The sequence below is a fragment of the Thermobia domestica genome, chromosome 15 (genome assembly GCF_964235325.1).
Source record: "Thermobia domestica chromosome 15, izTheDome1.hap1.1, whole genome shotgun sequence".
Taxonomy (NCBI): domain Eukaryota; kingdom Metazoa; phylum Arthropoda; class Insecta; order Zygentoma; family Lepismatidae; genus Thermobia; species Thermobia domestica.
In genome coordinates this window covers 104,684,901-104,711,694 of record NC_137468.1, presented here as the reverse complement: position 1 = coordinate 104,711,694, position 26,794 = coordinate 104,684,901, and the positions used below count along the sequence as shown (strand labels likewise).

At 35.7% G+C, this 26,794-nt stretch overlaps 1 protein-coding gene across 2 annotated transcripts in view; it reads left to right on the top strand.

Annotated features, from left to right (window-relative positions):
- The window catches only part of LOC145671180 (corticotropin-releasing factor receptor 1-like), a 1,144,309-nt gene that overhangs the window by 287,022 nt on the left and 830,493 nt on the right, over window positions 1-26,794 (top strand). For both annotated transcript variants that reach the window (XM_081740030.1, XM_081740029.1), the window contains exon 2: window positions 25,176-25,267. In XM_081740030.1, the coding sequence (XP_081596156.1) occupies window positions 25,176-25,267 (92 nt within the window). The remainder of the gene's footprint in view (window positions 1-25,175; window positions 25,268-26,794) is intronic.

Sequence of the window (26,794 nt, the reverse complement as noted above, 5' to 3'; positions counted from 1 at the left end):
TTTTCCTTGTCAATATTTTCCACATTAATTCATCTACCCATAATTCTCCAATTGATTCAACTCATATTCCTCTAATTTGTAATATTTTATTTCAGTTTGCAACACTGTTCACGCAAAGTTGTCGATATTTGAAGATGTGCACAATGTCTTTCTCTAAGCAGTTTTCCTACTGTGCGGAACGTACTATTTCCCCTGCGTCTATAGATGGCGTACAAACATGGCAATCAAGGGCGCCCATGTTGTAGTTTCCAGTTAGGATAGTATAAGCGACATTTCAAATATAGTCTCAAATTTTGCGGTAGCTATTCTAAAAATTTATTGGGTTTTCGATCTTCTGAAGTACAATTTCCTCTAGAGGGGCGGTCGTCCTACCTTGCCCCCCCTGATGTTCGCCCTTGATGGCAGTCATTGTTCTAAGCACACAAATAACAGACCGAAATTCAATCTCAAATTTTGATTAATTAGAACCAAAACGCACGACCAAAAGGAAGTGTTTTCCGTAATCAGCTAGCTCTGAAGTATTTTATAGCGCAATAAAAAAACAGTACAAATATCTATTTTGAAGCGAGCACTATGCCTCGTGAACAAAGTGAAACACATTGAGCGATAAATGTATGTAACCAAGGGCGCCCATATTGTGGTTTCCAAGGGGTGCAGGTATAAGCGACATTTCAAATATAGTTTCAAATTTTGCTGTAACTATTCTAAAAAATCAATTGAGTTTTCGATATTCCGAAGTACAAGGGCTAATGAGTGTCCTTGTATGTAACCGAAGTTATTTTTCGTAAATGTTGTACTACTTCAAACAATGCCAATACTCTATAGAGTCAGACTACCAATAGGCATTTTATGAGGGAAGAAAGTTGTTTATTAGTTATTTTTAACTAATTCTTGTCAACTAATTTCTGTTCGTGTGGTTTACTGCGATTTTCGCTTGTAGCAGAGACTCCACAAGTACTGCCACCAGTCCTCCCGCACCAAGAAATTGTCTTGTACTTGCTGTGCTAGAGGGCGAAAAGCTTATTTCCGCTCACATTCTCCAGGCTCCCATATTCCTTCTAATTTATCTCTCTATAATACAAAAACTGTAAGATAAGAATAGCGGAAAAGTTGGACTAAAGCGAAACCATCCACTAGGATTCAAACCAAGTTTTAAAATATTGAATTTCAAGACATATGGCTATCGAAACTACCATAGAATTACCCTTCCGTTGTATCTAAAGCTGACGAACTTCTTAGCAACCCTTTTGGTTTTTTCGATTATTGTTGTTTTTGGTTAAAAAAACGCGCGTATGTACGCGTACTATCTATAAAAAGCATTCTGCATTTGCGAAGACATTGTGGTTTAAAGATAACATTGTATTAAGTAATAAACTAGAAGCTTAATCAGGGCCCATTTAAGAGCAGTAAGGGCCGGGGGGCTGAAGTCTGGAAGGGTGTCCTTTGTGAGTAGTCAGGTGGAAAACACGAAGATCATTTAACAGACACACAAACATGTATAACACTTAACTCTAGTACCTAGGTATTCTCTAGTTTGTATATTAGGTCGCATTTAAATATACAAATAATAGGAGGGAAAGCCGTGTATTGTAACTATAATAATAATATACAGTAAACTTACGTGAACCTAGTTTCCATGAGCAGGAGACAGGTCACATTATTGTTTCTACAGAGAATAACTCTTGATACGTTCATTTTAATTACATACACATTAAATGTAACTCTAACATAAAAGTTAGTTGCTGGCATTTCACTTCCATTTCCATGAATAAATGTCTTTTCGAGAAAAACAATATTTAGAACTACATATACTAAACTAGATAGGAACACTTGCATTCGGTTTAGGAATTAGTATGTTAAAAAAGCCTACCTTCATACACTGAATTGCTTCTTCTTTGCTTTCAGTACAGCAAACTTTGAAATTGTTTAAGAAAAGTCTGTTTCCTAGTTACGTCATGTTCTGACGATGGTAAGAGCATTCAATTTATCTTTCTTTAACGCAGTTCGTAGTGGGTTTTTGATGAATGACAATTTTGAGAATGCTCTTTCAGCCTCACAACTACAAATAAGGAGTGTTAGATACAGGCGAAGAGCAATAAACATATTTGGAAAAACTGATTGCAAATCATTGTTATACATATGTCTATCCCTTGTGCTTCAAGCTGTGTTTTCATCATGTATCTAGAGAAATAAGTAATTTCATCTTTTATATTCCCATTTTCCACGTCCTCCTCGTAAACTGCAATGAATTGTTGGATGTCTTCTTCATGAAGCATTTCCGTGGCTAATTTTGGATTAAAGTGAAAAATAGAACAGACGTGATTCTTCTCTTGATTTCGACAAGAAGTGTGTCGATAATAACGGCAAGTGTCTCAACTTCATTCGCGTTAAATAAATGCTATCATTATCGTCAAGGAACCATTTGGTTCTTCTTCTTTCAGGTGCATCATTGCCATTTCTTACATTTTCTGTATATATTTGTAACACTTCTTCAACTTTATCAAATTTGTCTTTTAGTGAGGATACGAAAGTTTCCAGACTTTTCATCAAATTAACTGTTCTTACAATATCCAAGCCAAGCTCTTGCTAGTTACTGGTTTCATTAAATCTTGTTAATATCCTATGCCACAAAACAGACATGAAATGCAGTTCATATTTTATCGTCTTTCTGTGAAAAGTATTAGCATCTCGTCGAGTATCGGTGCGCTTTTCTTCATTCTTGCTTATTTCCTCAAGGATCTTCATTATTGTTCAAAAATTTAGAATTAGTCTTATATGATTCAGCGTGGCTTGACCACCTAGTAACACTGAGAGATTTTAAGACTAATAATCGTCTTTTTTCATTTGATGTAAGTCCTGAAGACAGCAAATTCCAATATTCTTCAAATAACCTATATCACAGCATAATACGAAGAATAAAAAATATTTTCCTTTTCTTTATAAAATTATTTTACGAAAAACCTACTTTAATCTTAACCTGAAAACAAAGCAAAATTCAAAGAAAACAAATTAAATGAGAAAGAATTGAATTGACAATTCTTGTAAACACTTTTATTAGTATGTATAGGCTTATAACATACTAAATCTTTGAAAGTCGATTAGCAGGGAATGTGTAGGAAACGTTATGTAAAATTTCCAATTACACAGCGGCTCCCTGAAGCTCGGGGCCCGGGGACTACAGCCCCCCATTAAATGGGCCCTGAGCTTAATATTTCAGACTGCAAACAGAGCGAGCTGTGTTCGAAAGTTTCTCTAATCCTTTTCCTCGATGCGCTGTTGCCAAAGTGGCACTTTTAAGGAACTTACAAAAATTCACACGCGCAGTTAAGGTTTGGCGGAGTGTACAGTTCACTTCAAACGTGAAGAAAGCTCATACAAATACTATATTGTGTCAGTACATACTAATTAGTATCAAATTGGCCCCACCACTTTTGGACGGAAAAAAATAAATAATGCTATTCGTTTGTGCTACGTTAGTGCTGGTTAGTGCCCAAATTTCAGCGTTTGTGCAATCAAAACAACAAAGTTATGAACAATTTAAATTTCGGGGCCAACTTGACATCAAGTTGGCCCCACTTTTTTCCCTAATTCAAATAGAATGAATTTTATAACGCCAAACGTTTGTGCTACGTTAGTGCTGGTTAGTGCCAAAATTTCAACGTTAGTGCTGTTCAAATAACGCCGTTATAACGAATTAATTAGCGTCAAATTGGCCCCGCCTTTTTTCCCTAATTGAGATAGAATATATTTTTTAACATCAAACGTTAGTGCTACGTCAGTGCTGGTTAGTGCCCAAATTTCACCGTTAGTGCTAATTAAATAACGCCGTTATAACGAATTAATTAGCGTCAAGTTGGCCCCGCCTTTTTTCCCTAATTGAGATAGAATGGATTTTCTAAAGTCAAACGTTAGTGCTGATTAGTACCCAAATTTCGCCGTTAGTGCTCTTCAAATAACGCCGTTATAACAAAATTAATTACCGTCAAGCTGGCCCCGCTTTTTTTAACTAATTGAGATAGAATGGATTTTCTAATGGGAAACGTTAGTGCTATGTTAGTGCAGGTTAGTGCCCTAATTTGAGCGTTAGTGCTATTATAGTAACGCCGGTATAACGAATTAATTAGCGTCAAGTTGCCCCGCCTTTTTTCCCTAATTGAGATAGAATGGATTTTCTAACGTCAAAAGTTAGTGCTACGTTAGTGCTGGTCAGTACCCAAATTTCGCCGTTAGTGCTCTTCAAATAACGCCGTTATAACAAAATTAATTACCGTCAAGCTGGTCCCGCCTTTTTTAACTAATTGAGATAGAATTGATTTACTAATGGGAAACGTTAGTGCTATGTTAGTGCAGGTTAGTGCCCAAATTTAAACGTTAGTGCTGTTCAAATAACGCCGTTATAACGAATTAATTACCGTCAAGTTGGCCCCGCCTTTTTTCCCTAATTGAGATAGAATGGATTTTCTAATGGGAAACGTTAGTGCTATGTTAGTGCAGGTTAGTGCCCAAATTTGAGCGTTAGTTCTATTCTAGTAACGCCGGTATAACGAATTAATAAGCGTCAAGTTGGCCCCGCCTTTTTTCCATAATTGAGATAGAATGGATTTTCTAATGGGAAACGTTAGTGCTATGTTAGTGCAGGTTAGTGCCCAAATTTGAGCGTTAGTTCTATTCTAGTAACGCCGGTATAACGAATTAATAAGCGTCAAGTTGGCCCTGCCCTTTTTCCATAATTGAGATATAATGAATTTTCTAACGTCAAACGTTAGTGCTACGTTAGTGGTGGTTAGTGCCCAAATTTCAACGTTAGTGTTGTTCAAATAACGCCGTTATAACGAATTAATTAGCGTCAAATTGGCCCCGCCTATTTTCCCTAATTGAGATAGAATGGATTTTCTAACGTCAAACATTAGTGCTACGTTAGTGCTGGTTAGTGCCCAAATTTCGCCGTTAGTGCTGTTCATATAACGCCGTTATAACGAAATTAATTATTGTCAAATTTGTCGCGCCGTCTTTCCCTAATTGAGATAGTAAGGATTTTCTAATGCCAAACGCTAGTGCTATGTTAGTGCTGGTTAGTGCTGTTAAAATAGCGCCGTCATAACGAAATTAGCGTCAAATTGGCCCCGCCTTTTTCTCTAATTGAGATGGAATTGATTTTCTATTGGCAAACGCTAGTGCTACGTTAGTGCTGGTTAGTGCCCACATTTAAACGTTAGTGCTGTTCAAATAATGCCGTTATAACGAATTAATTAGCGTCAAGTTGGCTCCGCCTTTTTCCGCTAATTGAGATAGAACGGATTTTCTAATATGAAACGTTAGTGCTGGTTAGTGCCCAAGAATAACGTCGTTATAACGAATTAATTAGCGTCAAGTTGGCCCCATCTTTTTTTCTAATTGAGATAGAACGGATTTTCTAATGCCAAACGTCAGTGTTACTTTAGAACTGGTTAATGTTCAAATTTAATCGTTAGTGCTGTTGAAATAACGCCGTTATAACGAAATTAATTAACGTTAAGTAGGTCCGGTTTTGTTCCTTATTTGAGGTAGAATTTTTATAATACCAAGCGTTTGTGCTATGTTAGAACTTGGTCGTGCTTCCATATGTTCTATAGTTGTGATGAAATTTCACGTCAGTGAACTTGGCCTCCACCTGAGGCATTAACAATAAAATTAGTGTCAATTGTTGGTTCATCTTAGTGTACAACCCCTAACGTTAGTTCTTCATTAGTGTACATGCTACAAGTAAAAGAAAACCTTCATGGCTCCAACTTCACGTTGGCCTCCACTTCAAGCACTAGCTGAATAATTAGTTATTCGTTAATGCACCGTCAGTGCGTGTAGAAAATACTAACCGTTTCGTTAATGTTTCAATATTAGTGTAGTTATGGGAATCACATTTCAGGAAACTTCCCTAAAGAAATACATGAGTAATTTTTCATTGCGTCAAATTCCCGGTAAATTCAAAAGCACTTATGATCTATTTTAGTGCAATCGTTAGTGCTTCTTAGTGTACGAACCCCTAATGTTAGTTCTTTATTAGTGTAGGTTGTACAAGTAAAGCACCTCTGGAGGGCTAGCGTGAACTTGGCCCCCATTTTAGGAACTAAAGAAGAAATTAATGACATTCGTTAGTGCATCGTTAATGCTTCTAGAAAACTGTGATATTTTCGTCAGTGCTCACTATTAGTGAGGTTATGGCTAATTACATGTCACGAAACTTTCATAAGAAATACATTTGTAATTTCTGATTGCGTCAAACTCCCGCCAAATTCGAGAGTACTAATGCTCTGTTCTAATGCGATCATTAGTACATCATTGGTGCGTTTTGGTGCATCAACACCTAACGTTAGTTGTTCATTAGTGTAGGTGCTACAAGTAAAACATATTTGGAGGGCCAGTTTGAACTTAGCCTCCCATTTAAGCACTAACGAATAAATTATTGTCATTCGTTAGTGCATCGTTAGTGTTTCTTGAAATCTCTGATATTTTCCTTAGTACCGCATTATTAGTGTAGTTATGGATAATTTCTGATTGCGACAAATTCCCGCCAAATTCAAGAGCGCTAATGATCTCCTTTTGTGTAATCGTCAGTGCATCGTTAGTGCTTCTTTGTACAGCAACCCCTAATGTTAGTGCTTATTGGTGTATGTAGGTGCTACAAGTAAAAACCCTTTGGGATCAAGTTGACATTGCCCCCACTTCAAGCACAAACGAAAAAATACTGCCGTTTGTAGTGCATCGTTAGTGCTTATTAATGCACCAAACACTAACGTAAGTGCTTATGAGGGTAAGCTCTAGAACCAAAACAATTGTAGGGATTAGTGGGGCCAAAACCTTCTGCCCCACTTCTAGCACTAACAAAAAGGTAGTGCCATTCGTTAGTGGATTGTTCCTGTTTTTAGTGCACAAACTCTTAACGTTACTGCTTCATTAGTGGAGGCTCTAAAGCCAAAACATGATAGTATGTAATTACACTCTGGTCGCCATTTCAAACACTAACGAAAAAATTAGCGCCATTCGTTATTGCATCGTTGGTGCTTCTAGGAAACACTAATAGTTTCGCTAGTACTTCACTATTAGAGCAGATATGGCCAATTGCATGTCACGAAACTCCCATAAGAAATACATTGGGAATTTTTCATTGGCTCAAATTTTGGTCAAATTCAAAAGCACTGATGATCTCTTTTAGTGCAATTGTTATTGCTTCGTTAGTGCTTCTTAGAGCACCAACTCCCAACATTAATGCTTCAATAGGTTGGACGCTAGAAGCGAAACGCGTTAGCCCTTAAGAAAGCACTAACGATGAAACCTAGTGAAATCGATAGTGCATCGTTAGTATTCTAGAAAACTCTAATAGTTTCATTAGTGCTGCGCTATTACTGTAGATATGGCCAATTTTATGTCTCGAAGCTCCCATAAGAAATACATGGGCAAATTTTTATTGTCTCAAACTTCCACCAAATTCAAATGCACTAATAATCTCTTCTAGTAAAATCGTTAGTGCTTCTTGGAGCATTAACTCCCAACATTAATTGTTCAATAGTTTGAATGCCAGAAGGAAAAACTTTGGGAGGTCTAAATACATGTTAGTTTCCCGAGAAAGCACTAACGATGAAACGCAGTGCATCGGTCGTGCTTCTAGAAAACATTAATAGTTTCGTTAGTGCTTCACTAGTAGCTAGTGTAGAATGGCAAATTATATTATGAAACTCCCATAAAAAATACATCGGGAATTTTTCATTGAGTCAAATTATCACCAAATTCAACAGTAGTAATGATCTCTTCTAGTGTAATCGTTTGTGTTTGCTAGTGCACCAATTCCGAAAACTAGTGGTTCTTGTCGTGAATGCTTTTGTGCGGAGGGGCTAGTCCTAGCGTGTAGTTAGCTTCCCCCAAGTTTCACCTTTTAGCATTCATACAATTGGAGCACTAATATTAGGAGTTCTGCAATAAAACCTCCTAATGTAATAGTTACCATTACACTATATATGTTCATTAGTGCTTCTAAATTTGGCGGGAATTTTACAAACTGGAAAATGCCACTTGTCTAAATTTAGATTCGCACGCATCTGAATTACTACCAAAACAGTTCACATGGTTAGTGCTTCGTTCACTAAACACTAACATTAGTGCTATGTGAGTTTAGGAGTTATTAGTGAATACCTCTCGTGGGACTAAATTGAAATTTATTGAACTCTACAATAATTGTCCTACAAAAGTGGAATAAACATCAAAAGTTAGTGCATCGTTATTGCCTGCCGAAACATCAAGCACTAACGTTAGTGCTCTCATAGTTTAGGAATTATAAGTGAATAACTCGCTCGAGACTAATTTAGTTTTATCGAATTTTACAATAATCGTCCCATACAGGTGCAGTAAACGTCAAAGGTTAGTGCATCGTTAGTGCTCCAAAAGATACTAAACATTACCGTTACTGCTATCATAGTTTACAAGTTATTAATGAACAACTCGGGCGAGGCTAACTTTAAATCTTTCAATTTTTATACAATTTTACGCTAATTGTCAGACAGAAATGAGACAAAACCAGAGGTTAGTGCTATCTCAATTTAGAAGTTATTAATGAAAAAATCGCGCGAGGCTAAATTTAAATTTATCGAATTTTACAATAATTGTCAATCAAAAGGTAGTGTAATCGCTAAATATTAGTGTTTTATTAGTGCTCTAAACACAGTAAGCACTGACGATAACGATATAGTTTAAGAGTTATTAACTCGGACGAAATTAAATTAAAATTTATTGAATTTTACACTGATTGTGTAAAAGTTGAAAAACCTGATTTTATCCCTGCCGTTATTTATTAATAACTCCTAAACTGTGATGGCACTGACGTTAGTGATTAGTGTATTATGAACCACCAACAGTGCACTAAGCTTTGGTGGTTATCCACCTTTGTGGAACAATTAGAGTAAAATTCGATTAATTTAAATTCAGTCCTGCCTGAAGTATTCATCAACGACAGTGCTTAGTGTTTTATAGAGCTCTAGACATGCACTAAGCCCTGGTATTAGTCCCACTTTTGTGGGACAATTGTGTAAGTGAAGAATCTAATGTGAATCTAAATTAGTGTAAAATGAATAGCCTCGCTTGAGTTCTTCATTAACAACCACTAAAATAAGATAGTACAACGTTAGTACCTAGTTTTTTTGTTTTTCTTTTTTGACTGCTAAGGATGCGCTAACCTTCAGTTTTTGTCCTACCTTTGTGAAACAGAGTAAAATTCGATAATTTTAAATTCTGTTATTCATTGGTAACTCCTAAACTATGATAGCACTAACGTTAGTGTTTTGAGTTTTATGTACCACTAACAATGTACTCATCTTTAGAGTTTGTCCTATCTTTATGGGGAAATTAGTGTAAAATTCAGTAAGTTTCAATACTGTACCATCCGTGTAATTCAATAATAACTCCTAAATTATGACAACACTAACAATAGTGCTTACTGTTTAATGGAGGTACAACAATACACTGACTAATGTTGTTGATCTTGTTTCTATCTGACAATAAATGTAAAATTCTACAAAAACTGAAAGATCTAAAGTTAGCCCCGCACGACTTATTCATCAATAACTTCCAAACTATGATAGCACTAACTTTAGAGATTAAATATCACTATCGTCAGAACTTTTTGGAGTACTAACGATGTACAAAAATTCGACGTTTATTCTACTTTTGCGATACAATTATTGTAAAGTTCGATAAACTTAAATTTAGTGCTAAGTGATTACACTTATAACTCCTAAATTATGCTAGCACTAACTTTAGGGCCTACTGTGTCATAGAGCACTAACAATGCACTAACCGCTGGTGTTAGTTCCACTTTTGTGGCGCAATTACTATAAAATTGTGCGAAAGTTGAAAAATCTAAACTTAAAACTGCCCTAGTTATTCATTAATAACCTTTAAAGTACTACGGTACTAAGGTAAGTGGTTAGTGCACTAATGGGCACTAAAGAAGCTGTAAATATATATATATAAAAATAGTAGCATTTGAGAACCGTGCGGGGTTAATTTTACGGACATAGCATTTTTCATTTTGTAAAATTAAGGTCAAATTTAAAAGCACTAATGACGACGTGTATTGTAATGGTTACTACTTCGTTAATAGGTCTTATTGCAGAACTCCCAACATTAGTGCTTCAACAGTATGGACGCTATAAAATAAAACTTAGGGGATGCTAACTACACGCTAGCTCTTCCCTACAAAAATATTCACAATGACAGGCTCTAATGTTCGGACTTGGTGCACTAGCAACCACTAGCGATGCACTAACGATTGCACTAGAAGAGATCATTACTGCTTTTGAACTTGGCGAGAATTTAAGTAGTAAAAAAATTAACGTTTTTCTTTTGGGAGTTTCGTGACACATAAATGGCTATATCTACAACAATAACGAAGTACTAACGAAACTATTAGCGTTTTTAGAAGCACTAACGATGCACTAAGAAACTCCACTATTTTCTCCGTTAGTGCTTAAAGTCGGGCTTATAGGGTAATTACTCCCTATCATTGATTTGGTTCTAGAGAATACACTAATGAAGCACTAACGTCATTGGTTGGCACACTAAGAAGGCACTGATTTTTCGTTACTGCTTGAAGTGAAAGCAGCGTGAACTTAGCTCCCCAAAGTTTTTTACTTGTAGCATCTACACTGAAAAAGCACTAACGTTATTGGTTGGTTCACTAAGAAGCACTAACGATGCACTAACGAGTACAATAAAAGATGTCATTAGTGCTTTTGAATTTGGCGGGAATTTCACGCAATTAGAAAATTGTCCATGCATTTTATATGGGAGTTTTGGAACTTATAATTTGCTACATCTACACTAATAGTGAACCATTCACGAAACAATCAGTGTTTTCCAGAAGCCTAACGATGCACTGACGAAAAGCACTGATTTCTTCGTTAGTGCTTAAAGTAGGGATCAAGATCACGCTGACCACATAGGTTATCCAATTGTTGCAGCGACACTGATGAAGAACAAACGTTAGGGGATGGTGCACTAAGAAGCACTAACGATTGCACTAGAAGAAGTCATTAGTGCTTTTGAATTTGCCGCGAATTTCACGCAATGAAAAATTCCCCATGTATTTCTTAAGGGAGTTTCGTGACATATAATTGGCTATATCTACACGAGTAGTAAAGCATTTATGAAACTATTAGTGTTTCCTAAAAGCACTAACGATGCACAAACGAATGGCACGATTTTTTCATTAATGCATTGCATAGTGTGGAGAGATCAGCGAGGATCATTGCTTTGGCTCTAAAACCTACACTAATGAAACACTAACGTTAGTGGTTAGTGCAGTAAGAAGCAAAGAGGCTGCACTGACGAATGGCACTAATTATATCGATAGTCCTTAAAGTGAGCCCAGCACCAATTTGAAACCCTAAAGTTGTTTTACTTGTAGCATGTACACTGACGAAGCACTAACGTTAGAGGTTGCTGCACTAAGTAGCACTAACGATGCAATAATGATTGACACTAATTTTATCGTTAATGCGTTAAGTGGAGACGCAAAGTTCATGGACGTGCAATTTCAACACCACTAACGGACAAAATGAAGCACGACCAAGCACCAACGATCAAGCACAAACTGTTTGCATTAAATATAAAATTCTACCTCAATTAGTGAAAAATAGCGAGGCCAGCTTGACGCTAATTAATTTCCTTATAACGGTGTTATTTGAAGAGCACTAATAGTGAAATCTGAGCACTAACCAGCACTAATGTAGCACTAACGTTTGGCATTAGAAAATCCATTCTATCTCAATTAGGGAAAAAAGCGGGGCCAGCTTGACGCTAATTAATTTTGTTATAACGGCGTTATTTGAACAGCACTAACGGCGAAATTTAGGCACTAACCAGCACTAACGTAGCACTAACGTTTGACGTTAGAAAATTCATTCTATCTCAATTAGGGAAAAAAGTCGGGGTCCAACTTGACATAAATTAATTCGTTATATCGGCGTTATTTGAACAGCACTAACGGTGAAATTTGGGCACTAACCTCACTAACGTAGCACTAATGTTTGACGTTAGAAAATCCATTCTATCTCAATTAGGGAAAAAAGGCGGGGCCAACTTGACGCTAATTAATTCGTTATAACGGCGTTATTTGAACAGCACTAACGTTGAAATTTTGGCACTAACCAGCACTAACGTAGCACAAACGTTTGACGTTATAAAATCTATTCTATCTGAATTAGAGAAAAAATCGGGGCCAACTTGACGTCAAGTTGGCCCCGAAATTTAAATTGTTCATAACTTTGTTCTTTTGATTGCACAAACGCTGAAATTTGGGCACTAACCAGCACTAACGTAGCACAAACGAATAGCATTATTTATTTTTCTCCGTCCAAAAGTGGTGGGGCCAACTTGATACTAATTACATACTACACTCATTTCAAAATAATGATGCTATCAAGAGTGAGCAAAGATTTTCCTCGGGTGTAAAGACAGAATTAATCATAGAAGCAGGGAAAGAAAAATTAGAAGAGAAAATTTGCTTTTCCTCTCGAACGCCGTTCCTGGAAGCAGAGTCCTCTCTCCCTTGTTTTTGGGGCCTTCCGTATTTGTATTAAATCCTCATTGATTTCATTAGATATCTGAGAATACCTGGATCAAAGTTATACAAAAATCAGAGCCACATCTTCCTGTACTTCAAATATGTCCTGTATATATGGGATACTTACCTTAGTTGAATCTGAGTAAAAATATTTACTTTGTTAGAACGTTGTAGCTTATTAGAACATCATGGGACTACTACCTAGATTTGTTGCATCTGCACGTCAATACTAACGGTACAGTGTCTAAATTAACATCATGAATTGTTAATTTATTGTTTTTAAAACACTATCTTTCTAACTCTACGTTACAATGTCTTCTGCCAAGCGTTGTTTGATAGTTTTAAAGAATTACACCAGCTATTTTCGATAGTTTCAAAGAAAAGAGTACGAATAATAAAACTTTTGTAACCTGTTGGGTTAAGATTGGTTTCTGCCCTTTTTAAAACTTATGTAAAACGCAAAAATTACTTTCATTACAAAAACAGTTAAAACTAATATTTGTAGTTCTTTGACGGTCTAGTGTTGTGGGTACTTCTACTTTCAAAATGTGCAAGTGTGCCGGTGCTGTGTCATCAGTTATAGCTCAGAATATGAAATAAATAAATGCAATCAAATGGGGATGGAACTGATGCACAACACGGTACTTAACTGTAAAATTGTGGTTGAATTTAAATAAAATTCAAATGTTTCTAATTTAGAAAATGACTAGTTGGGGAAAAGGGATGAGAGAAAGAGAAAGGTTGTAATAAAAGAATAGGAATGAGCACTAGCCTGAGAGATCCAACAGGGCTGGCGTCGTCCTGGTCATCTGGAATGATGAATATCTGGAGAAGTCTGGATTAGCTGAAGACAGTCAACATCTGAATCTTAATCCTTTTGGTCTGCAAGGGGCGTCGATAAGCGTCTTACGATGTTGTTCTCCTACATCTTCATTCTACTACTCTGGTGACGAACTTAAAGGTGTCTGCGGCGATGAACCGTCAGAATGGTACTCTTTTTCTTGTGGAGTCGGTGGTCCTCCAATGGTAGGATCCGCTTCTCTCCGATGATCCTACACCTGTCCCAATCGTGTATTGAATACCCCCTGTTGTTCTGTTCTTCGTGGTTTTGATCAATTCAAGAATGATGACCTAATCGGGAAGTATCAGGCTGTGCTCGAAGGTATGCGGAAGGGAAAGAAGGAAGCTAGTCGAAGTTTATTTAACAAATGTGCATTTACAACATGTGTCTGAGAATGTACACTTCTAAACAAAGTTTTCTTTCAAAGTTTTCAAAAGTTCATGCTTCTTTATATCCAATACATAGTTACTTCATTTCCAATAGACAGATACTTCACACCCCCTCCTCGTAATTAAAATACACGAAAATTTTAATTTTCCGTAGTAGAAAAAGAAAGAAAAAAAATATCGAAGAAAGTCCCCAAAAAATGTTTGTTAAAGGTTAGAGAGTTCTTTGTATAACATATGTATGTTTTGAATTAATCCTTGACCACAAACTGCAAAATGCTAAGTATGCGTTCCTGAGACAATTCATATAGTTTACTAGGTAACCTGAAGATATGGCGACAGCGTCTCTGGGAAGATGGAAAATAAGAAAAAGAAAAATAAACATTAGTGCTTGCATAATATCATTGTGAGTGACATGTGTTAGTTTGGAGTTCCGTTAAGTGCTCAGGGAAGGGAAATGAAAGGTAGGAATAATACTAAATTTAATTATCACTAACACAGATTATCAAAACTTAGATACGTATAATAAAATAAAATCATAATCAAATAAATAAATATTTCATAATCCAATGTAGACCTGTATATATGTATGTTCCTCTAATGCAGAAAATAACATCAATATCACACATGACTAATACGCGAAAAGAAAAAAAAACGGTGTAATACTATCGAGCTAACCAAAGATAGTAAAGTTAGACTGCAAAAGAAGGGTACTGATTTCAGTTTGAGAAAAATGAGCTTTAAGTTATTTAAGCTTAAAGCGTCCGTAGACTGGAAAAGAATTCCAAGATATGGTTATAGCCCCATATACTGGCTGTAATCGAACTATATGAAATCAGCACGACAGAACTATTCACCACATATAACCTACAACCCTAACTAACATATAAATTCTTCTTATCTTCATCTTCTTTCTTCTTAAATCTTGTCCTCTTCGGGCATCGAATACTGGACATCAATCATGGCATCGAATCCTAGACATCTGAAAGGATGGAGCATGGTTCTTGCAATCTTGTCTTCAATCTTCTTAATATATCCATCGAAGTAACTATCCATTGAAACATCTATCCATATGCGTGTCGTTGATTTTCTTCATTCTTCACATACTCACATTTCAAAAAAAATAATAAAAGTAAGAAACTTCTGTAGTGATACGCTGTCAAATCAAATGAAGTGGTACAATTCTTGAAGATACCAACGTGTTCCAAAATTTGAAGTATTCCAAGTTTCAAAGTGTTCTAAGTTTTCGAAGTGTTCTAAGTTTTCAAAGTGTTCTACCGGTAGATTTGGATGCACAAATCAAAACCAAGATAAACTAACTTCTAAGCGTGGCCAGTGCTAAAAGAAAGTTCATCATCCATCTGCAAGGTGTTCCTATGCACAATCTAATCTTCAAGAAAAGTAATCCACATACAAGTTACGTGCGGACAGACGGACTAACAGATTCTTCATCAATGGGAAAATATATGGGGAGTAATCGCTGATAAATGTCCCAATTTTCTCTATCATAAACACAAAATACGACACGGTTTACGTCATCAAGATGTTCTTCTAAAAATATTCTTGTTGTAGCCAAGGCATCAGTTCCATCCCCATTTGATTGCATTTATTTATTTCATATTCTGAACTATAACTGATGACACAGCACCGGCACATGGTCCACATGTCTGAATTCCGTGGTCCACATGTCATAATTACATAATTAGCAGGTAGACGATAACCATTGGCAATTTTCGCTTCTCCTGGCTTCAATGATGATATGGTCAAACATTCTTCTAAAAATTCAGATCCAGCTGCGTCTTGAATGGCTTTATCTGCACCACCTAAAGGAGTTAAGGTTTCATTCGTTGGATTTACTAAGGCATCTGCTTTTATGTCCACTATGTTACCTTTATAAATACTAATCTTCTGATTGATGGCAGTATTACAGGCAAATTTCTGTTTTTCTTCTGTAGAATTCTTCCCTATAGTTGCCCAAGTTGGTAGATTTTCGGCAATCACAACATCCTTAATATGAAGAGAAGGGATGAAAATTTCTTCTTCCAAACATTGTTTCCTGGGGTTGAAGATCTCTTCAGTTGGTGGTTCTTGATGGTCTTCGCGTCTCGTCTTCTTCTTTTTCATCGTATGGTCTTCCGTGCAGACGTTAATAGGTATCTCTTCGTCAAAGTCTTCAAGGTGGTCTTCCTCTTCCGGGTTTTCCTTCTCATAAAACTTCTTCAATCTCTGGACTGCTATGCTGTCTATCTTGTAAGATCCTCGGGCGGTCTTATACTTAACAAAATATGAATTTGGATTTTCCACACGTTCAATTATGCCTGGACCAATAAACTTTCCGCTGAATGCTTTGGCGTGACCTTTTTTTCTTGTGGTGTCTAATATCCAAACTTTTTCTCCTTCTTTAAAAGTAGGTTTCGTATGTCTCTTGTCAAAAAAAATTGTCGCCGTTTTATGACGTTTGTAAAGATTTTCTTGCGCTTTGTCTCTAATCTCTTGTAATTGCTGTAAACGAATGGCATTTTCTTCGTATTGACACGGGGTATTTAAAATTGCCTGATGAAGTAACCTAGGTTTGAAGCCAAAAAGACATTCAAATGGTGAAATTTGAGACGATAAGTTCTTGGTGACGTTAAGCGAAAAAACTATGGGTTGTAATAAGTCAATCCATTCTCCTAAATCTTTGTCACATAAAGCTGATTTCAATCGTTGTTCTATGTTTCTAATACTAATTTCACAAACACCATTACTATAATGCCCATGTACATTTACAAAACGCATGTTAGCACCAATCATAGCACATAATTCTTTAAATAGTCCACTAGTGAATGCACTGCCTTTGTCTAAGACTTTCATAGAAAATTCCAAACTTTAAAATTACTTTGTGATAAAGAAATGAAGCCAAAGTACTTGCTGTAACATCAGGAAGGGAATCAGCAATTATGTATCTAGTACAACTGTCTACTACAACTATCATATATTTGTGATTTAACATATTATTGGGGGAATAATTCCCAGCTACATCTATGTGGATGCGATAGAAAGGGGGAACGGAGGGATAAGTAAGCAATGTACCATACGGAGAACCAATTTTCGATTTCGATACTTGACATATCGTACATTCTTTACACTTCTGATATATATATTTCTTCTTGTTGGGAAAATACACTGTTTTTACTAACATGTCATAGGTTTTAGAATAACCAGAATGAGATGATCCCAATGCAGACGTATGACAAGCATTAAAAACTTTATAACGCAAAGAAGTGGGAACTGCAACTAAAAATTTTATACCTTGAGAAGTTTTTTGTTTTCTATACAAAATTCCATCTTTGATAGTAAAATATAATGCTTGGCGTTCTATTTTAGGATTTCTATTTTCTTTCTGTTCTAACCAAGAAAAAATATCTTAAAAAAACGGATCTTTACGCTGTTCTGTTGCCAGATTTGACTCATTTAAAATTGAAAATGAATTTGTGGTCTGAGTAAACAAAATTTTCGGATCTTCTTGATTCTTTTTCTCGTCTTCCAAATCTCTAGGGGGGTTAGAAAAACGTGAAATGGCGTCTGCCTCTACGTTACTGGAGCCACTGATATGTGAAATAGTGAAATTATACGATTCGATTTCACTCAACCATCTAGAAATTTTACTTACATTCTTTGTTTGCTTCAAATAAATTAAACTATGACAATCTGTCTTCAAATAAAAATGACGTCCCAAAAGAAAATACCTAAATGAACGTAATGAGTACAATAATGCTAATAATTCAAACTGATATGGGTGTAATTTTTTCTCGCTAGGAGACGTTGCACGACTACAATAACTAATGGGAACTAGATTTGTATCGTCAGGTGAAATTTGAGGTTGTTTGATTAGTCCAGAAAGAGCGAGTTTGCTAGCATCAAAGTAGAGATACAGAGGATAATCAGGCTTGTATCTCATGAGACAAGGTGCTGAAATGATGGCTTGTTTGATATTATTGAATGCTGTCTCCTGTGCGTCCTTCCAACGAAAAGGAGCGTCTTTTTTCAACAAAGAAAGTAACGCTTCTGCTAATTGACTAAAATTAGGTAAATACGAACGAACGAAAGAAGCCAATCCTAAAAAACTTTTAACTTGTTTCTTTGTTTTGGGACGTTGATAGTTGGAGATTGAATTAATTATTCGTTTCGAAATAGACAAACCATCTTTACTAACAGTGTGACCTAAAACATCTAATGAAAAATATCCCAATTTTGTTTTTTCTGGGGAAAGCTTTAAACCAATTTCTTTTATTCTTTGAAGCAACATACGAGTTAACTGCAGAATATCATCAAAGCTATCACTAGACCAAAAATAATCGTCAACATAGGCAAATATTTTATCTTGTGGAAGACCTTCTAAGGTGAGTTTCACTAATCTGTTCATACCGCTAGTAGATGTCTTGACACCCTGAGGCAAAAAATTAAAATGGTATGATCCCACGCCTGGAATCGAAAAAGCTGTAATAGGTTTTGATTCTTCAGTGAGGGGAATATTAAAGAAAGCTCGAAAAACGTCGCTAGAACATAGATATTTGCGTCCTGCCAAATTGGTCAAAATATCCTGGATAGGAGGAACCGGAGAACTGTCAGGAACCATTTTTTTGTTCAAAAATCTCGCGTCTTGTACAAATCTATACTGTCGATTCTTCTTTTTAACAAGCATTACTGGAGAATTGTACGGACTAATACTAGGTTCAATGATCTTACTTTTCAATAAAATGTCTACTTGTTTTTTGATCTCATCCCGTAGATGAAATGGTATCGAAAATTGGGGTCGATTTACTGGAATATTGTCTACTAATTCAATTTTATGCTTATATCCCTTAGCACAACCATAATCAAATTCATTCCAAGAAAAACTAGAATAAAATTCTTCTACTAAATCATATAATTGCTGTTGTTGATGTGGCAACAATTCAGGGTTAACATTTACACGATATTTATCATAACCTTCAGGAAAAGATTTCGTATCTACTGCATTAACTTGATGAACCTTATTGTTAGTGCTATTTTGTTTCTTGAAGTTGGTATCACTGATAACATTTTCGGCAGAACCCAAAACAACATCTTTTTTCAAGTAAAGTTTATTTTTGGTAGGATTAATCACAGATATTACCGGATGAATTTCGTCTACGACTGATTTACGCACAAAAATTTCTGCCTGCGTATCTATTAACTCATTAGGAACTAATAAATTGCGAGTTCCTGCAAGATCATTTACTTTTTTCAACGTAACCTGAACACTTGAATTAGGAGGCAAAACAACAGAGCGAGCCACTAAAAATTGAGGTTTATATAATTTTGCTATATGGTTAGAAATTTCTTCAAGATACGTATGGCGGTAATTCAATTCTTGGAGGAATACCAAATTTAACAAAACTAAAAGAATTCTTATTGTGATCAACCATTGCAAGATGATTTTTCAAAAAATCTTGGCCAATTATGCTATTATATGGAAAATTATTATACACTCGAAAAGGATGCGTAAAATACTGTCCTCCTAATTTAAATTTCACTAAAGCGATTTGATCACTTCCTTGAGAATTTCCTGTGATACCACGAATAAAAGTCGTTCCTTTGAGTATTTTATGCTTATTGCTTAAACTATTACCAGAAATTAAGCTAACAGTGCTGCCTGAATCCAATAGAAATAAATGCGGCTTATTATCAATATATGCTTTAACATGAGGCAAATCAGCTTCGTATTGAATAGGCACATAATATCGCTTACTATTTCTAACATTATTACACATATTATTGTCTAGTTTATTCTTATTATTCGATTTAACATTCTCATTTACATTGACTGCATTGACAAAAGAAGCAAGACGCTGCGAATGAGAGGAAGCGAAGGATGCAATGGATGGATTTCTTCGATCGAAACGCGAACGCTCATAAGATTGTATACACACAGATTTTCCTTTGTGTGCGTGAGAAACTTTTGCGAGCGCAGTTCGTTGCACAAGATCTTGTAACTGGACTTTGATACCGTCCAACTGAGCTATCAATGTATTTTTTTCTTCAGGCTGACTTACAATTTCATTTTCGTTCTGAATATTAACATCTAAGGTATTTTCTTTTTGCTGTAATGCATTCTTACTAACAGGATGTATATTGTATTCGTTTGTTATTGCCAAGGACTTCAATTGCTGACTACGCATGCTGACAAGAAAATTAACTCTTTCCTCTAGACCTAAAGACTTTGCTAACTCAATAACAGTCTTATATGATTTTCTTACAACTACAGAATAAAATGAAGGCAATAACCCATTGATTATCAAGTTAATTTGCTCGGTCACTGGCATCTTCGGGTCGTACTCAAGTATTAATTTCCACTTATGAAAAATGTAATCTAAAACAGATTCAGAATCTAACTGCTCCCTATTTCTCATTTCTTGCTCTAAAACTTGCGAAACTATATTATCTTCATAAGCCTCTATTAATTTCTTCTTAATCTGTACATACATGAGATTATCATATTCTGCGGTTGATTGTAAAGCTAGCAGATAAGCACGAGCCCCATTTTCTAAACAATACGGCAACAAATGACGTTTCTGTACATCACGTAGGTTATGAAGGACAGAAAAATCCTCAAAATGACTAAAAATGATTGAACTGACTCGTTCAATTTACCGGAAAATTTGGGGGTTCTACTAAACGATCTATAGCAGAAGATATAGCACTAGTATTCTCCATTATATCTATTTTCAAAATCACACTTATAATAAATATCTTACACTACTATGTATATATCCAACACCAAAATGTAATTAACACTTCCTATATACTAACACAAAGAAAAACAAAATATAATAACTTGGCAAAAATTTCTCACCCACTTAATCATTCAACTAAGGAACAATAAAACAAGAATTACTCTAATAGAGCAAATGAATAAACGAAGCGAGGGCGGGCGGGTGGGTTAAAAATAACTCTACTTAATTTCTCTCGACAAACTAAAATTACACAGTACAAATTACTCAAAATTTGGGATCTTAAAGCATCTAGCGAATATTTAGAATCGTAATTTATCGAAATTTTAGGATCGTGACAAAGGCGTAAGCCTCATAGTATCTCCATCATGTGCCGGTGCTGTGTCATCAGTTATAGCTCAGAATATGAAATAAATAAATGCAATCAAATGGGGATGGAACTGATGCACAACACGGTACTTAACTGTAAAATTGTGGTTTGAATTTAAATAAAATTCAAATGTTTCTAATTTAGAAAATGACTAGTTGGGGAAAAGGGATGAGAGAAAGAGAAAGGTTGTAATAAAAGAATAGGAATGAGCACTAGCCTGAGAGATCCAACAGGGCTGGCGTCGTCCTGGTCATCTGGAATGATGAATATCTGGAGAAGTCTGGATTAGCTGAAGACAGTCAACATCTGAATCTTAATCCTTTTGGTCTGCAAGGGGTGTCGATAAGCGTCTTACGATGTTGTTCTCCTACATCTTCATTCTACTACTCTGGTGACGAACTTAAAGGTGTCTGCGGTGATGAACCGTCAGAATGGTACTCTTTGTCTTGTGGAGTCGGTGGTCCTCCAATGGTAGGATCCGCTTCTCTCCGATGATCCTACACCTATCCCAATCATGTATTGAATACCCCCTGTTGTTCTGTTCTTCGTGGTTTTGATCAATTCAAGAATGATGACCTAATCGGGAAGTATCAGGCTGTGCTCGAAGGTATGCGGAAGGGAAAGAAGGAAGCTAGTCGAAGTTTATTTAACAAATGTGCATTTACAACATGTGTCTGAGAATGTACACTTCTAAACAAAGTTTTCTTTCAAAGTTTTCAAAAGTTCATGCTTCTTTATATCCAATACATAGTTACTTCATTTCCAATAGACAGATACTTCACACAAGTAAGATCGTAATTTAATTTTGCGCTGTCAATACAAGTTGTTCTTCAGATTGGGGAAAATATATTTTACTATTATATATATATTATATATATTGGGGAAAATATATATTTACTATTATATTATATATTATAATTTACTATTATATCAAATTAGAGTAACGAAAATATAATTCAGTCGGAAAAGGGTTAAGAAGAACCAGTCACGAATATTAAACAACTTGTGCCAACCTATTCTCCAATAAAGACTAACAATTGAGTCAATAACCTGTTGGCAACCAGTTTCATTATCTTCCTCTTTCAAAATTCAACATTGCAATAAACTGGATGCTTTTATTAAAATTGTCATCCATATCCTTAAGTTTACTTTTCAATAGAAGGTTAGGACGTTTCTCAGAAAGTAAATACGAGGGTCGGAACATCAAAGATTTCAAATATTTATTTACAGTTGATACAAAATAGATACGTTACAAAAGTTTACGTTCTATAGGTCAGTATAGTTACTGTTTTCCACCATTGTGTATAACCCATTGCTAGCAGTGAGGAAATCGTTGGTTACCTGTAGCAGCACCCGTTGTGTCAATAGTTCAATATATCGGTCTACTGCCCGAAGATTCTCTTCAACAGTTCTGAAGTGAAGAAAAATTTAGTCGGATTTTGGGTGATTAACGTCGTTTCCAGTGAATGTATTCTCACTTTTATTTATAAGATTAGAATAGTTAAAAGTTAACTGATGTTTGTTTCTATTTAGCTTTTACCTGTTTTGTCTTAGTATTATTACTATTTTCGATTTTATTCTTATTTATTATTTAGCCCTCTCCACTAATCCTTTAGCGACTAGGGCGTGAGCATTTGATGCACGTGGTTTGTAGTTCTATTCCCAATGGGACAACACAAAACGTTAATTTAACGATCATTCACTTTCATTAATTATTCGCCTCTTTTAGCCTAAAGAGCGTAATTGTGGGACGTTAAAATAAAAAAAATCATTTTATTTATTATTTTGGCTTTTTCATTATCTCCGTCTTAATGTGTATCATTTATGTTTTCCAATTCTATAATTGATTGTACTTTTACTCCTTTTCCTTTGTGTCCAGAAGCCATGATTTAGTTATTTTTATTTTGAGGGTTATTTTATGAGCGACTGTGTTAGCCATTATTACTTTCCAGGCTGGTGTAAAAATAGCCTCGCTGAAGATATTCTCATTCATTCCCCAATCAATCAATCCAATTAAAAAAGCAGTTATAATCCTAATGCAACTATTTTCATATAAATACTTTAAACAACAATATCATTTATTCTAATACTATATATAAAAATTTTTTTTGTCACGACTTTCCAAGCTTTCAGCCCATTCTGCTTTTTATCTGTTAAGGGCTTCATTTGGAATGCCGAGATTATTTTATTTCCTCCGATGCTCTCCATTTTGGAAGGAAGATGCCCTATTGGAAAAGTATGACGATACTCTTAAAACTGGTCTGGAATCCATCCTCAATTTTTCTCTTAATAATAACTCTTGGATACAAGCTTCTTTACCAGTAAAAAATGGAGGCCTTGGAATCCGTCGCGCCACAGATATGGCTATTCCGTCTTTTTTAGCGTCTTTCTACGGTGCAAGTCAAATAGTTAGTTCACTTCTTCAATGGGATAACGACGAAATCACCAATCCAGATGTGATGGACTGCATAGCTAAATGAACAAATTTAGTTGGGTTAGACCCTCCGACTCTCGAAAATCGTAACAATCAGTCGGCTTGGGACGAGCCCATCGTTAATTGCCAGGCAGCTTCTTTATTGCAGACTACAAAAAACATCGAAGATAAAGCCAGACTTTTAGCAGTAATGTCCCCAGAAAACGGAGCATGGCTTCAAGCTCTACCATCACCATCTCTGGGCCTACATCTATCCAATGAGAGCTTCCGAGTATCAGTTGCACTACGGTTGGGAGCAGATATATGTGAACCACACCACTGCCCCATTTGTAACACCTTTGTAGATAAAAAAGGATTACACGGTTTGTCGTGCAAAAGCAGCGCAGGCAGACACCCACGTCATTCAAGTGTAAATGATATAATATTAAGAGCATTAATATCAGCAGGGATCCCAGCAGTGAGGGAACCGATTGGATGCAGCCGATCTGACGGAAAAAGACCCGATGGTATGACATTAGTACCTTGGAAGAAAGGAAAGGCATTGATTTGGGACTTCACATGTTCAGACACCTATGCCCCCTCCAACCTACAATATGCCTCAGTACAAGCTGGACTCGTAGCTGCTCGAAGAGCGAAAGAAAAAAGGAATAAATATAGCAATCTACTCGATAACTATTGCTTTGTCGCAATAGCAATTGAGTCTAGCGGTTCTTGGGAAGAAGGAGGCCTCAAATTTATAAAAGAAATCGGCCACCGTCTATCAATTAAATCAGGAGATAATCGAGCAAAAAGTTTCCTGATTCAACGCATAAGCATAGCCATTCAACGTGGGAACGTGTCGGCTATAATGGGAACGTTACCCACTAGTAAAGAGCTAGAAGAAGTCTTTCTTCTGTAATTGCGGAGAAGGGAGGTTAGGAGTAAAAACAGACATCATTTGTGCATCAATTTATGTAGCAACTGAGCAAGGAGTATGGAGAGACAGCTCACAGTCAATAAATTTATATGAAAAAAAAAAAAAAAGGCATGAATGCTGTACCGTACGTCAACATGACAGGTTGGAGCCTTTGAAAGCAGAAGTTTTAGTATTACCTGCCGAACGTCATGGGAACAAAGTACCGAAGAATAGATATTTACTGTTTCATTTGAAATTTTCATTATAACAGTTTTTTAATATATATACATGTATATATATTGATGAAAAGAAATATCTGTAAATTAAAAAAATATATATAAAAGTAATAGGCCTATATTGTTTGCAACAATAACTTAAACATCTATAGCAACAGAATAGTCTAATAGCACCTGTGTTATTTAGATTGTCTCCTAATTAATTCCACTTTTATATAATAATTTATATCAAAAGTTTTGATACCATGTGTAGATTTTACAGTGTTATTAGTGACTTTCGTAGTGATTAATTAAGGCAATTATAGCTGAATAAGAGAATTATAGCTGAATAAGCTGCAATTCATACGTTGATCTGTGTCTCCATAAACAGTAACACAAGACAATTTGTAGGTTGTAAATTCATTAGGAAATAATCTCTTGGACAATATATTAACCTTTTATGGCTTGAAGCAAGGAAAAAGCATCTGTATCGACGGATGGACATTGTCTCGGAAAGCATCTATATTGACCTCGAAGAAATACAACATTCATTTGAAGCAATACAATGAATTATAAGCAGTGGTTCCTGCCTATATCACATTTATTGGATTAGTTACTGAGCAGTATTATTTCCCAGATCTGAAAGTCTTTATTTGAATTAAAGAAAGGGTTATATCTACAAAAAGTTTTATTTTCTCCTTTTTGTTTCAGGTTTCGCTTACCGAATTTGTGACAGCACTGGTCGTTGGTTGCACGGAAATTGGACCAATTATTCTGAGTGTCTTCGGATAACAAACGCAATCGTAAGTTAACACTTCGATGTTCTCATGAAAAAGTTTCTCTTTTGTTGTGAATTTTCACATGGACATTTATTCCGTTAATCCCTGCCAGCCTCTCAACATGACAATATTACTTATGAATATGTTTAAGTTAGGTTAAGTTAGATTACTTTAGGTTAGGTTTGATTTTGTTTACTTACTTACAAGGGACATATGCGAACCATGACAGCTAGATATTTATGAAAATTGGTATCCTGACTAATTATGGATCCTTAATCATCGTTTTGATAGTCACTTGCTGCAGAAGTGCCTTGTTTACCGGCTACGTATAATACATATGCCAAGCTGTGACCGGGTGAGGCTGTGCCGAATTATACCCCCAAAACGCCGGAAAAGGCAGAAAATGAAAATGAAATGAAAATGAATGCAGGTAATCTGATACCTACGGGAGGGGAACACGTGAATAAAAATACAAAAGTAGTCTCACACAAGCAGTATTGCCATCCTAACACAGACTTATAGTTTCTCAAATATAATGTATATCATTTTATGGCGTTAAAATAATTAACATAAAACGTGGAAGAAAATGAGCAAAAGATGGTTGATTAATAGGGTGTATCGAAAAAAACTTTTTTTCGAAATCCGGTTACGGCTAGTGCGGATTTTTGGCCAAATGGCATCAATAAAACGTATAAAAAATCTCAACTCGATCAGACACTTCCTTCTGCTGCCGAGTAGAGCCAAAATATTAGAAAAATCAACAAAAGATTCACTTTTCAAATGATTTTCCAAAAAATATTTTTTAAATATTTCCTATATTTTTCGGTCTTTTAAATTATTGAAATAGCATTGGAAAGGAGAAATAAATACATAAAACAAATTTATTACGGTTATTTCTGTACACCATAAGCATAAAAACCTAGTTAATTATTTGTAAAAATGCACTAATTTTCTGGCGTATTGTACAATTAAATTTTAATATAAAATTATTGAAGTCTCTTGAATAACGAAGAAAACACTTTAGTGCTAAATTCTAAGAGCAATAATAGTATAAATAATTTGCTCCCAATGCCGTATGCATCTGCTTATCACACTAGATCACCTGACGCCCACCTCTCCCCGAACGCCTCTTCTCTTGTACTTGCCCAGCTGAAAGGATTGGTCTTATCAGTCGCCAGTAGTCAACCAGCTGTGTCGAACGTGATTGTCGCTGCTTGAGTTATTTATTAGTGCTGTAGGAAATTTTAACTAAATAATTTGTTTTCGTGTGAAGTGTAGTATGTAGAAGTGAGAACAGAGTTTTAGTTGTGTTAAGTACTTTTTATTAGCAAGAGAGTGACAGATACGGTCTGACGTTAGGAATAGCGTTATTGGGACACCCAAGGAATTGGGTAGAACACAGCTATCAACCGTTGAAATGTATTGAGACAATACCTATGGGGGCGAGAAGAAAAAATGAGAATTTCGGGATCCCGGAAAGAGCCTTCAACAAAGGATTTATCTTCTATCGTCGCCAGGAAGATTGTAGAAAATTGAGATTACGCCTCAATC